The sequence below is a fragment of the Vigna unguiculata genome, chromosome 5, assembly GCF_004118075.2.
Source record: "Vigna unguiculata cultivar IT97K-499-35 chromosome 5, ASM411807v1, whole genome shotgun sequence".
In the NCBI taxonomy this organism is placed as follows: domain Eukaryota; kingdom Viridiplantae; phylum Streptophyta; class Magnoliopsida; order Fabales; family Fabaceae; genus Vigna; species Vigna unguiculata.
Genome location: NC_040283.1, coordinates 15,363,606 through 15,378,043, shown reverse-complemented (window position 1 = coordinate 15,378,043; position 14,438 = coordinate 15,363,606). Strand labels below are relative to the sequence as shown.

General features: G+C 33.7%; 1 protein-coding gene across 2 annotated transcripts; it reads right to left on the bottom strand.

Moving 5' to 3' along the window:
• Nucleotides 1–28: 28 nt before the first annotated feature.
• Nucleotides 29–3,756, bottom strand: LOC114183846 (protein XRI1-like). Of its 2 annotated transcripts, XM_028071000.1 has the most exons (10): nt 3,662–3,756; nt 3,481–3,564; nt 2,683–2,738; nt 2,486–2,605; nt 2,064–2,209; nt 1,398–1,461; nt 1,208–1,307; nt 1,081–1,121; nt 908–991; nt 29–580 (listed from the first exon to the last, which is right to left on the bottom strand). In XM_028071000.1, the coding sequence occupies exons 1-10, from the start codon at nt 3,673–3,675 to the stop codon at nt 300–302; spliced, it is 990 nt and encodes a 329-aa protein (XP_027926801.1). In that variant the 5' UTR covers nt 3,676–3,756; the 3' UTR covers nt 29–299. The 2 variants fall into 2 exon arrangements, with proteins under 2 accessions (XP_027926801.1, XP_027926802.1); XM_028071001.1 differs by lacking the exons at nt 3,481–3,564; nt 3,662–3,756 and adding an exon at nt 3,365–3,465.
• Nucleotides 3,757–14,438: the final 10,682 nt, after the last annotated feature.

The window sequence follows — 14,438 nt, the reverse complement described above, 5'->3', positions numbered from 1 at the left end:
ATTCTTTACATGTACAAACACTGATAAATTCATTAAACCAACTAGGTTTATAGATGTTGTTATATCATAATATAGGATATCAGGGTTGATCAAAATTTTCATAGCAGAGTTAGCTTAAACAAAAGCATCTACACCAAGAGAAAAGCATCTAGATCCTCAACTACGACACACACTAAGGTGGTGTTATCATGAGTGCATAACAAGAACAAAACATTGCGATACCAACTATTAAATTACCAGGTGTTTTACATGCACAAAATGAAGCCAAACCCAACATAAAAGTTAGCACTAAACACTTCTTAACCTTTGGTTCTCATAATTGTGATGCTACCTTTTCCCCCTTCAGTGTGAATTTTGGTTTTTCCAACAACAGGCTTCCCAGAAAAGGCTGATTTTGGGTAAGTTGATGGATCTTCCACACTTGGTTTGGATTTGAGAGGAGGTGGAGACAGAAGACGCTGATTTATTTCCTTCAGAGTTACATCTCCATGAGCACCACTGGGTTTAATGAAGGCAAATGGATAGGCCACAGAAGCAGATATCTTTGTGGGTGTTTCTACAGATGATTTTCCCCCTGTACCTGTTAAACAAAGTCAGAATTTTATTTCATGTCACAAAAGAAGATAACTATTATGTACTATTGTTTCTGGTTAAAGATTCTTTAGCATTTGACAGCAACCATAAGCCAAAGTTAGCTAATGTATTACATCAATCTGCAGAAAGTTCTCTTATAGAAGCTTCTCTGAAAGATAATATTTGTGTTATGCAAGTTAATATTGTATATGCAGAAGTTTATTCAAACAGCTTCATCTCCTAGCAACTTGAATGATATTAGTAGATGAGATATTATGCAGATATCCATTACAATTAAAACAAGCAAAAGAACTGTATCAAGAACATAACAAACCTTTGAAGACAATATTTTTGGGGATTTTAGTGGCGCGGTGCTGAACCGGATTTTGTTCTTGCACAGTTTGGATGTTGCACAGATCTATGGAAGCATATAACGTTTTTCAAATAAGTCAAAGTGTGCAAGAAAGGAGGGAAATTAGAGTAAATGGCAGGCAGAAAATTTCCTACCTGCAACATCTAGATGAACATCATCAGCCCCAGAAAAATTCCTGAGTCAAATAACATAATCATAAGACTGTTTTGTATAAAAAGATACATGTCATATCATATATTAGTGGCGGTCTTAGAAGCATACAAATCATCAGGACATAATTGCATATCAGCCTCTGCAAAACAATCTGCTAGCCACCCTTCAGCTGATTCAAGATCCTCATAACTGGAAGCAGATGCACTTCCTAATGCACGTTTCATTGTAATTGGTTAAAGATATCAAATTCATCTAAAAAGGAAAAAAGAACAAAGCCTAATCTTTGCAAAAGGTAAACCTGATGCCCCAGATACCCATTGGGAAAATTCTGAGAATATCTCTTCATTTGGGTCCTCCTTCCCCTATACACATAATGTAACAGTTACAAAATCTGGCAAAAACAGCAACTCTACAAAATTATTAACTCAAACAACATCTCATTGAGTGATAGTGTCTAGTGCCAACAATGTTCATTGCAAATCATGAAGCCTTGAAGGACAGAAACAGGATTGTTGATCAACTCAAAACAAGAACACCAGGTTAATAATCATCTCATTGTCACATTTTAATAGTCATCACAGAAGTCTAAGTTAAAACAGGCTCTATTATACTAAACTGTCTTCTAATGGCTACAGAAAACTTGCGGTTGAGACAGTTGATAAAGTTCTACTTCACAGATGAAGTGATATCAACCAATATGGCTGAACTAATCATTTCAGAAAAGCATAACTATGAAATATAGTACAAAACAAAACGGAAATCTTGCAAAAATAACAAGGAAAAGTTGCACAAGTTTTAGCTACCTTAAGACAAAACATATTCCTACCTTGGTCAGCTATATCATGTGCAATATATTTAAGAAAAAGATGAATTTGCTCAAATTAAGTGTACTTGTGCTCTCATTTTTTCATATGGCGTGACCAATTATGAGTGTGAAAAATCACTAAGGTAAAAAAGCACTGACCTTTACTTTCAAATATGCTGAAGACATTTGTTCGTTGGAGGGGTAGTGACACCCATTTTGAGTATTGAATTGTAGCATCCTCCGTCTCTTAAATTGATAAGAAGTCTTCAAACACTTGTCTGGTTCATTTTGCAGATCATTTGACTCTGAAATCCACCTTATTAGAGTTAGAAAGGACAACATTGCACATAAAAAAGCATAGCAGGAATAACAATAGTAATACAAAGTAAAGGTAACCCAACACATGATGCATAAAGCTATATCCCTACAAGCAAAGCTACAATTTGGTTCCACAAGGCAATAACCCTACCAGTTTTGTCAAGTTCACCCGACATTATAGAAATGAAAAAGAACTAATATCCAAGTTGCACATATTGATTGTTAGACAACATATAAGTGCATACCAGATAGAAGTACCTTACCACTATTATTGACATTGTATGAAAAATCCCCACATGCCTTCACTGGGGTTGTTTCATCATTGAACACACATGACAGATCTTCATTTTGAGGAACCTCATTCCACAGTCCTTGCGAAATTTCTGCTCAAACAAGAAAACTTTCTCAGGCATCAATTATTTTAAGACTAATCCAACTTAGAACCACAAGTTAGAGTTACCATAATTGAAACTCTTCTGGAGATAGTAGTCCTCCCTATGCCAATCCCACGGCTCCCTAGCACCATTTAACATGGAGAAAAAAGCAAATGATCGTCATGCAACGATGACAAAGGAGCAAAAAGACACACAAAAGAAACCAATTAGGAAGAATCACAAGGGATACACTGTAGACATCATGATTTCAGCAATAAATAAGCCAACCAAAAGTACATAGACAAAGAAGATTAACCAAATCAACAACAAAAGTAAATTGCAGCACAACTTACAAACCAAACCACAACACAAATAAAAATGAACAGAACCATTAGTTACTGCAGAAAAAAAAGGGCAAAAGAAGAGAAAAGGGCCAAATAAACAAAAGAAAAAAATGAAAGAGGGAGAGAAATAGTGACCCGCCAACATCATCATCATCACACCATCATCCTCCCTTTATCCACAAAACCTAACATGAATCAACCATCCCAAGAGCAAACGAAAACCAAGAACAGAAAACTACTAAACCGGCCAAAGTTTACAGATGAAAGGTGTAAAAAAAAAAAACAGTGAAACGATGGTCAGCAACCTCATACATGAACGAACCAAAAAACCAGAAAAACACTTATCAGAAGCAAAATCTCATAAAACCCATTTCATGTCCCGAATAAAAACACAGAACGAAAATTGAAGAGCACGAAAAAGTACATGTTGAAAACGAAATGCAGTTCCCAAAGGTGTGGCTTTCCCAAGAGAAGAGACAGACCCAGAAAAAGAAAAAGACTGAGGCAAAGGAAAGGGCTGAGAAATATAAATATATATACTTGTAATCGCTGTAATCCATTTCAGAAGTCGCAATTTCAACCAAAAAACAGTAGTCACTGATCAGTGTCCTTTCTCCTCTCCCCCTTCACAAAAATAACCGTTACAGAGAATTTCAAGACGCTGCTGCATGAGATGCAAAGTATGCCACATAAGAAAGGAACCCAAAAGAAAAGAAACTACCTTTCTCTCAACATATGTGCTTGTGTGTCTATCTATATATACAAACACCCACACACACACATATATGTGCATATTCTCTTAGTGATGTTTTGTCTTCCTGTCTTGTTTTCCATTTTCTTGGTTTGATTATTATATATTATTTCATCATTATTATTATATTATTATTCTAGTGTATGGTATTTATGATTTATCAATGTACTTTGAAACTTTAAGAATATCTAACCACATAATCCAAGAAGGGAAGGTGGAGAGGGACAAGAGGGGTCCACAGGAACACGACCTCACGAGATACGGCAAACGTGCTTTTACTCACTATGACCCACTCCAGCCACTACTCTCTTTAATACAATGTTCATTCTATTTGGAATTTTTTTGGTGCAATTGGGTTTGGATTGGAAGAAAGAGAAAACCGATTCTGTCTTGTTCACCAAGTGTTTGGCACAAGGACAAGGAAGTTGTTTATGGTTGCTTCCCACCAAATCGATATCCTAAAATATGGGAATTACTTTTCTGGAAAATGTTTTCTTTTCATAAGCATGTCATCGTGTTAGTATAAAACTACCTCATATGAAAAAGAAAAGATTTTTAATAAGAACAAACAGTGCCTTATTATTACCAGTTCAATTCTAAAAAACCTGTTTAAGCATTTTAAAAGTATTTATGACACGAGATTTTGAGGTGTTGAAAAATAAGATTTAATTTAAAAATGTAGAAAATTTTGTTTTACTTCATAACTGCTATGACTGTTAACAATGAAGTGTAACTTCTCTCTTATTATATATATTTTATTCTGGATCTTACTCTTATTAATATAATTGATTTTATTATTTTTATAAACAACTATTCATAATAAATAATAATTGTCTATAATATATGTGGAAAATTTAATAAAAAATGTTTTTTTTTCTGTAATTGCTTTTTATAATAATCTTTTTATAGTTCAATATAATTTTAATAATAATTTTGTATTTAATAAATATTATATTTTCTAACTTTTTAATTTTACTTTCTAATTTTTTATTATCATATAAAGGTACATACACAGGTTTCCAGTGGGTTTTAGAAATTTATAAGATCTGGTAAGATTATTTTGACTGGGTAAGCAGCCTATTTGGTAAGTTAATTAATCATGTCAAAGAAAAAAGTAAGTTAACTAACTAATAAGTTTTTAATGAATTTAAATATGATAATCTATTCCTCTATTAATTCAACGTCTTGTTTGTTTGTAATTCTTTTTTCAAATGTCCTAATTAAATATTCATTTTTTTAATATAAAGTCATCTGTGTTAAGTAAATGTGTTTGAAGAAATTTATAAAAACATAAGTTCTTCATAAAAATTAGAAAAGTCGTTTACTCTTCGTACGTTAAAATTGACGACTTTAAAAACTTACACAATTGTTTTGAGTAAAAAAATATGTATTTTTTAATTTATCTAAACTTAAAACTTGTGATTTTTTTTATATTAGCAATTCTAATATTTTCAGTTATATTAATGAAAATGCAATAATTACAAAATGGTAAAATGGATGTAAAATAATATATTTTAATATAGTAAATAAGTTCTAGAGAAAACATTTTTACGTTTTTCAAATTAAGTAGTACAAGTAAAGTGTCTATATCTTTTATCTAATAAACAACTTGGGAATTAGATTTGAACTCCACATAAAAATAATCCATAAAAACAAGACTAATTCGAAATACAAATAATTAAATATAAACAAATCAAATAACTAAATATAAAAAAAAATAATGTGAACAATTGATACAGAAAATCAATAAATAAATAAATACAATATTTTGTTGTCTTGCTCGCATTGCATTTTCAGTTCATAAAACATTTTTTTCGTTTTATGATTTTCGTGAAACTTATTTATTTCTTTTAATTCAAAATCATGGTATATAAATCAACAATAAATACCTTATTAGTCTCTACCAAATACTTCTAAGAAAATGAAACATATCTACATCTTTTACATTTTCTTGATCTTAAATTTAGTGAAAACAACAACAAATATTTTTTAAATAACAAAACAAACCTTAAATTTAATTTTTGTATAATGTGTAAGGATTAAGAGAAAATAGTATAAAATAATAGTGCTTTTAAAAGATACACTCAATTAATTTATTATTTAAAACATTATATTATAAATAAAATTTCTATATTAATCGATTTTCATTTTATAAAAAGTATAATCTTTTTAAAATTCTTTTATAAACTTTTCTTTATCTTCTTTCTAGATCTTTTATCTGTTTAAAGATCATATATCATAGGAAGGATCCTTGCAAAGAGTTCTACACACCTAATCGGTCAAAATTCAAGATAGAGTAAGTTCACTTTTTTTACTCTTTTTTGAGATAGTGTATTGTTTTTAGTTGCATATGGTCTCTTTGGTTCATGCAGATGGCTCAAAATAGTACAAGGTGGATTTCTATTTGTTTATGATAGGATTTTCTTTGTTGAGTTAGAGCATCATGTGAAAATTAGAGTTGTAGAAGCAACATTCAATTCAGAGTTTTTTACTTTAGGTAAGGGAAGCTAGTTTATTTATAATGATTGATTTTTTTTTTAAATTGATGAATTGATTATGATGATGAAATTAAAGCTATTGTGATAGTGATTTGAGTTGTTGATTTATTTGGATTTGAAATGTTGTTTGTGAAACTTATTTGATTGTGTTAGGATTATTCAATTTGATCTACCTAAGGTCTATTTTGAACAAGAACAAAATAATTTAAATTAAGAAAAAGCTAGACTTGCCTACATAGTCAAGTTAGATAACCTATCTTTGTTAGATAAGGATTTAATTTTTGATACGATGCTAAGAAGTTTCACAAAATTTTTGATCGCCAAGCGGAGAACTCAAGTCATTGAGCTTTAGAGGTCTAAGGTTTTGGGCACTAACTTGGAATCGTTGGACGATCACTTGACGATGAGTTCTAGTGGTCCTGGGTGTTGGGTGTAAGACCCATGAAAAGTAATTATAATTATAAAGTGATGATTATAAACAAAGATGTAGAGTAGCATGGTTGGTTAAGACCTTAGCTATGGATTAATGGTCATGAGTTCAAGTTTTTGTGTAACTTATACGTTTTTGTGATGGCTTAAAATTTTATTTGGCAAGTTTAGAATTTATTTGGTTGTTTTTCTTGAATGCATTGAATGTGTGGAGATATTGTAATGTTGTCATGTGTGTGGAATGACAAGAAAGATGTGATGATTAATATGGTTTGGAGTGGTGCTTAAGTAATAGGGGTTATGTGTTCCAATTTTGGCTAGAGTAAGAAAGGATAAATTATGGATAATCTTTTAGTACATTCTTGAGGATTAATTTTTTTTTCTTTTTAATTGCTAGCTAAGGGAAAACAAAGAGTTTTTACCTAAGTTAAAAATTGGGGCTTTGGGTGAGTAAAAAATGGGAATGTGTAGGCTAAGGTGATCTCATTGCATGAATTCAAGGTAAGGGGTGTTAAGCTTGTCTTCTTGATTTTTTTATGATTGTGTATTGGGGATGGGTTTTTCCATGGGATTGCAAGGATACTATATGTTTTTCTTTCCTTCTATTTTGATTCGTGATGAGGTATGAGGCAAAGTAGTGTCCTCTTTCTTTTGTAATTGGGGAATCACGTAGGAAGGGTGATGTTTTTCTTTGAAAAAATTGGGTATATTTGTATGGAGCAATTCATTAGGCATTTTGGCATTAATTCTTTTTTTATTATCTAGTAATCTTGAGATAATGTTGTGAAAATGATAATATAACTAAATTTCTATCTTTCTTAGAATTATGATTTTTGGTGTATTGATTTTTGTTACTGTGGCTTGTTAATTTTGTTATTAAAAGAGATGCAAGAAAATTTCATGGAGCATGTTGGTGTAAAAAATTAATAACAATGATTGTTGTTGGCTTGATCATGACGTAGAGATATTAGAAGGCTCCTTTTGATTTATGATAAAAAAAATGAGGAGTGATGCATGAGAAGGATGGGATTAACATTAATTCATAGAGTGGAGGTTGGGCTAGAAAATTTGTTGGGTTAAGTTTGATCAATTTAGGTGAATGTTTATCATGTAAATATGATTTCAACATGTACATGGTTCTTGGATATTTTTTGTGTTGTGCAGTAATAGTTCAGTAGCATACAGAAATCATGAGGTTGTGTCCATGAATCGGTAAGTCAGTGCTTGGTTGGATTAGTGTGTGCAATGGTGAATTATGTTCATGATGTGGAAGGTTGGGAAGATAAAAATATTTTTTTTATTAAATTATGTGTATGGTGAATGAATTTTAATGTTTCATTATGTTTAGTATGCCTTAAGATGACTAAATCATGTGTAATTTTGTTGTTTTTTGTATTTCTGAGTATGTTTCCATGTTGGACGCTAAGCATTAGTTTTGGGCATTTTTACAAGAGGTTTGATGCCAAGTGTTGATTTTGGACGCTGAGCGACCTTTTTTATGAGAGGTATGGCATTGAGCGTTGGCTTCTAATGTTAGGCTCTAATTTTTTTCTAGTATGCATAGGTTTCTTAAAACCAAGTTTCCATGTTCTTTAACCGTCCGATTTAGCTAAAAGTTTGGCAGCTAGTCCATAACATATTGTTCTTTAGTTTGAACGGTGTGATCTCAATTTGGAGGTTTGTAGTTAGAGATATATGTTACACATGATTGATGGTTTTTCATGGTTGTATTGTGTTAAAATGTGGTTATGATAAATTATGATGAGCTATGTTTGCAATATATTGGATGTTGGGCATGATGAATGATGTATGTTAGTAGTGATGATGATTGTATGATTGTCAATGTGTTGTGATACATGCGATGATAAGGCCTTGATGTGCATGTGTGTTTATTGATCATGCATGAGGATGATCATGTGATTGTTGATTGATGTGTGATCATGATGAGATATTGTATGCTTGGGTATGAATGTTTTGAAAGGTATCTCTATGCAATTGTACCAGAGGTGCACTTTGTCGAGGCTCTCAATAAGAGTAATGGGAAGTTGTACACTTTATTGGGTCTCCTAATCTGAGTAATGGGAGGTTGTGCACTTCGTTAGGGCTCGATAAGAGTAATGAGAGATTTCGTATCTCGTTGGGCTCTTAATATGAATAATAGGAAGTTGTATGAGATTGGTTGGGGCTCACTATGAGAGTAATGGGAGTGACATCTTTGGTAAATTTCGTATGAGATTGGTTGGGTGGTTAATTGTAGAAGTTGTACACTTCATCGAGGCTCTCGATAATAGTAATGGGAGATTTCGTATCTCATCGAGGCTCACTATGAGAGTAATGAGAAGTGACATCTTTGGTAAATTTCGTATGAGATTGGTTGGGTGGTTAATTATGGAAGTTTGTATACTTTGTCGGAGCTCTCGATATGAGTAATGTGAAGTGTTATACTTCGTCGGGGCTCGCTATGAGAGTAATGGGAAGTGACATCTTTGGTAAAGGACGTGTGAATTTTGGCTAAGTGGTTAATCATGAGATCATATTTTTTTCCCATTTAATATTACTTGGTGGTAATGTGTTGTTGGGTACATGTTGTGGTTTTGAGAACATGTAATAGTTGATATCTTAAATGAGTTTATGTTATATTATGATGATGCTAGGTCAGTGTATATTGATATGCATTGTTAAGTGATATGTTACATGGTTAACTCACCCTTGCATGTTTGTGGTTGTGGTTTTCACCTATGATGATTGTATAACTTGGATTATAGGGAGTAGATGATGGTGCAGATATATTTGGGGATGCTTTTGGGACTTTCCTTTACATTTTGGGAACTTTGCTTTAAATAAATATAATAATTAGTTGTTACAAGTTTTTCGAACTTAAAGGATTTGTATTAAGACTTATGTTGACGGCTTAACTCAATTGGTGGGTTGATCCATGTTTTTATTTTGAGGAATAAAGTTATTTCAAATTAATATTCTGATAGGTGTTGTTTTGAAATAAAATCATTTGGAAACTTCCTATTTAATAGGATGGTATCATTGATGCAGTTTGAATTTGAAAAAAAAAATCTTTACACGTGGCATAACAAAAGGGATGTTACATTGGGTGCTACCTTGGGATTGCTATGCGCTCACTTGATAATGTGATGACCTAAATTATTATTATTGTTGTTATTATTTTCTATAATATACTTATAAAATTTTGTCACATAATTCTACAATAACATGTAACATACATAAAATATTCACATATACATATATTTATATATTTTACAGTATTGTATGCATATGATGTTTACACCATTCGGTACATATTATATTTTCTACACCAGAAGAGGAAGTAGTATTATTTATTTATAGTCCCGCCCCTCATGTACTAGCCTTCAAACATTTGGAGAAAAGAGGTTATGAATAGGATTCACTTGGACTATTGGGGGTAAATAAAAAGTAACTCCAATTTGTCCTTCGATGATAATAGGTGCAATTGGAGCATAGAGGAATGTGATAGTGAAATTTCCTGTGTGGTGATTTGAAAAGAAACCGTGTGATGATTTACACGTGGTAGGGAGTAGTTGAGAAGCAATGATGATAGTGTGGGGAGTGGTGAAAGACAGTTATTGATAAGATGACTTATGGGTTCTTCGTTCTAAAGAAGAGGAAGCTTAGAAGTTAGAGAGCTATGTACCTGTCTGGCATAAGCAACATGCCGAATACCAAGGGATTATTATTTTAGAATCCAGAATCGTGTGTGAATCACTAGAATTCAAAATGGGATCGGTGTAGCGATGAGGTGATATAAGTAGAATGGGATCGGTGTAGCGACGAGGTGATATATGTAGAATGGGATCGGTTTAACAATGAGGTGATATATGCAGAATGAGATCAGTGTAATGACGAGGTGATATATGTAGAGTGGGATTGGTATAAATATGAGTTTCTTACAGAGATTAAAAATAGGGTTTTGAGATAGTTAATATCCAATATTCAAGGAATTTGATTTTTTGGGAGATTCTTGGAATATCTCTGAATAAATATGCATGTGGTTATTTTGAGGGATTTTTTTTATTATTTTGGGGATATTTGAGAAAGATAATTTTTCTTATCATGTATTATCTATAAAATTCAATATTTTTAATTGATTGCTTTATAAATAAAAATTTTACTCCCAAGGTCAAGGGACAAATTTATTTTGGCCTAAGTGAGTCATTAGCTAAGGTAAAACTCGATCCCGACTCCACTTCAACAAAGAAAGGAAAGGAAAGGCATAAATCTTCAGAAGCAATGACAATGAACAAGAACAAAAACGCAACACGAGAAGGGCCGACACGACAACAGATCATGCAAAGCATTATGGAACTATGATAGTAGAATGACGAAATAAAGCTGAAAGCCGAGGTGGATTAGGCATAGTTAGAGAAAAAAAGGGGGAAGCTCGCAAGAAGGCTGAAGAAGATCTCCAACTCCTCTGAGATGAGGCTCTAGGAGAGAGAGAGCGACTTCAAAAAGAAGCCGAAGAAAAACATAGGCAATTAGAAGAGGCTCTCCAATAACAGGAGCAAAAACTAGTATATTTCGTGAGCAAGGTACTTCACGGGGCTGAGGTACGATATCCAACGATAGAAAAGGCAGCATTGGCTATAGTTGTGTCAGCTCAGTGTTTGATGCATTATTTCCAGAATCATAAGATAAAGGTGATGACAGATCTACCTATTAGATATATATTACAAAAAGAAGATATATCGGGTAGATTGGTCAAATGGGCGATAGAACTCTCAGAGTATGGCTTACAGTACGAGTTCAGAGGATCGATTAGAGCTCAATTTTTAGCTGACTTTTTGGTAGAGCTCTCTGATCCGATTGGTGATCGGCAAACTGATGTGTTCTCATGGATCTTATTTGTTGATGGAGCCTCTAACTTGAAAGGAAGTGGAGTTGGGGTAGTGCTGGAAGGACCTGAAGGAGTTTTGATTGAACAATCGTTAAGGTTTGCATTCAAAGCCGGCAACAATCAAGCAGAGTATGAAGCTTTAATAGTTGGGATGCTTTTAGTAAAAGAAATAGGGGTTTCTAAGTTGCTGGTGAAAAGTGACTCTGCATTAGTAGCAGGACAAGTAAAAGGTGAATTTCAAGCTAGGGATCCACAATTAGCCAGGTATTTGGAGGTTGTTCAAACCATAGCAAAGAATTTTGTTGTTTTTGAATTTGTACATGTACCCAGAGAACAAAACTACCGAGTAAATTTGTTATCAAAATTAGCAAGTTGTACGAATCCAGGTCAGCACAAGTTAGTAATAAGGGAAACGTTAATGTCCCCTCGAGTAGATATAAGGGAAAAGCATCAAATTATGGAGATCCAGACAACTCAAGAATCCTGGATGACACCAATAAAAAGGTATCTTGCAGATAACAATTACCTGGTGATGTAGAGGAGGCAGGACGAATAAAGAGGAACTCAAGTCGGTATACATTGATTGATGGCAACTTATTTAGGTATGGATTCTCTCGCCCTTTGCTAATTTGTGTGAACAAGGGGGAGGTTACTCGAATTATGACCGAATTGCATGAAGGAATATGTGGGAGTCATATTGGCGGAAGGGCATTGATGTTGAGAATTATACGTGGTGGATTTTTCTGACCAACTATGAAACATGATTGTATGGAGTATGTGAGAAAGTGTGAGCAATGTCAGAAACATGCCGACTAGAGTAAGGCGCCACCTGAGGTGTTACACTCTATTAACGCACCGTGGTCGTTTAAAACTTGGGGAATAAATATTTTGGGTCCATTCCCTAGAGGAGTAAGACAACTTAAATTCTTAATTGTTGTTGTTGAATATTTCACGAAATGGATTAAAGCTGAGCCCGTAGTTGTGATTTCTGGCAGTAGAGTTAGAGAGTTTATTTGAAAGAATATAATATGTAGATTTGGCATTCCTCGGCGCATTATTTCAGATAATGGAACTCAATTTGCGTGTTCACAAGTAAGGCAATTGTGTGATGAGATTGGGGTCAAGCAGGTTTTTTCCTCTGTTGAACACCCTCAGAAAAATGGTCAAGTAGAGGCGGCTAACAAGGTGATACTTAGAGGAGTAAAACGAAGATTGGTAGCAGCAAAAGGGGAATGGCCGAATGAGATACACTGAGTGTTTTGGGCTTATCATACCACACCTCATTCATCTACATGTGAAACTCCTTTTAGCTTGGTGATGAGTCATTATTTTCCTCCATTCCACTAGCCTTTGTGTACTTATTTGACAGTTGTTCAGTGCTTAATTGTTCATCTTTAGTGTGCTTTCATCTATTGGGCTTTATTGGGCCACTGTTCCAAATTTGGGTTAATATCACATTATTTGGCCTAATTTTCATTTTTAATTATTTTTGAGTATTTGGGTGAAGCGATTTTGGAAGCTTTGACATTAATATTCAGTTGAAGAGAGTTGCCACATCATTTCCACGTCATTTCCATGTCATCTAAGTGAATGGGTCATTTACCATGCAAACGGGCGCACTCTTCCTCGCTACTCTTCTCCAACCTCCATTTTCGTTCTCCAAGCTTTGGTGGGTGTCCATGGAGGTGCTCCTTGTGGTTTTTCACGTTTTCCTAGTTTTTACCGTTTTTATGCACATTTGACAACTCCCAATGAGGGTTTTACGTTTTGAATTCGTTTTCTAGCTTGGGCATCTCATTTCATGGAATTTATTGACTTGGAACAACACCCATTGATGGGGTTTTCGATTTTTATATGATAGTATTGATTTTCGTTCATTCAAAGCCTTGAAATTTCTCTTTTGCTCTTGAATTTGTGTTTGAACAATTCGTAGGTTAGGGATTTTGGCTTTTGATGTTCTGTTTTGTTGCATTCAGATTGAAGTGTTTAATTGGCCCATTTCCATGTCTAGCTAAATTCATGTATTGACTCCTTGATGAAAAATGCAATGAAGCTTTGAGGTTGTGCTTGTTTTGTGAAATCTACCATGTCTCTTTGTTCTGAATTCGGAGAATGCATGTGATGAATCTGTTTGTGCTTAATTTACAGAGTAATTGCATGTGTTTGGGTTAAGTTATGTTCATGCTTATTGTATGTAGCTTGGTTGTCACGAATTTAAGGATGTGTGCATTGCTTAATTGCACAATGAAGCTTGATTGTAACTTTCGCTTAGTGAATTCTTATCTAGTGGATTGAGAGAAGGCAGAGGTGTTAATTTGGTAGCCTATGATAACTAAAATTGTGTTTGAATCAAGGATGTAAATATGTTTTTTAATCACTGTCGCATTCAATTTAATTTGTTGATTAGCATACTAAATCTGCCAACCCCCCTTTATGTTATAGTGTTGTGTTCATCTAGAAATTGAAGCTTTGGACGAAAATATTGGTCGTTGGAAGACGACTTGGTTCAACTTTCGTATACTGCATTTAACTATTTTAATTTGGTGGGGGTACGACCTCTATCAAATTTGGCGCCGTTGTCGGGGACCAATAGTTTTGTTCAAAGTAAAATTTTCAATATGTTTGTGTGTTGGTGTTTTGGTGTGTTTGTAGTTCAAGTGTGGTTGAGTTGGTATATGTTGATTGTGGTAGTGTTTCTGTGTGTTTTCGTGTAGTGTGTGTGTTGTTTGTGTAGTAGAGTGAATAGTGTTGCGGCGCGCATGAATAATGTCATCTAGAGTAGTGAATAGTGCATGAATAGTGTCGAATTCTAGCATTTAACTTGTGGATTTTTGTTCTGGTAACTACGGTGCTTGTACTTGAAAATCCCCCCCCCCCCACTTCTAAGACATTGAACTTGATGGGAAAAATAGTTGGAGCAATTAGTATTGTC

What these genes read in the sequence shown, in the direction of transcription:
- LOC114183846 (XM_028071000.1), bottom strand. An exon ending in ATACAATGTCAATAATAGTG is followed by an intron (nt 2,210 to 2,485) that starts GTAAGGTACTTC and finishes GGTGGATTTCAG; the next exon opens with AGTCAAATGATCTGCAAAAT. An exon ending in CAAAAATATTGTCTTCAAAG is followed by an intron (nt 581 to 907) that starts GTTTGTTATGTT and finishes TTTGTTTAACAG; the next exon opens with GTACAGGGGGAAAATCATCT.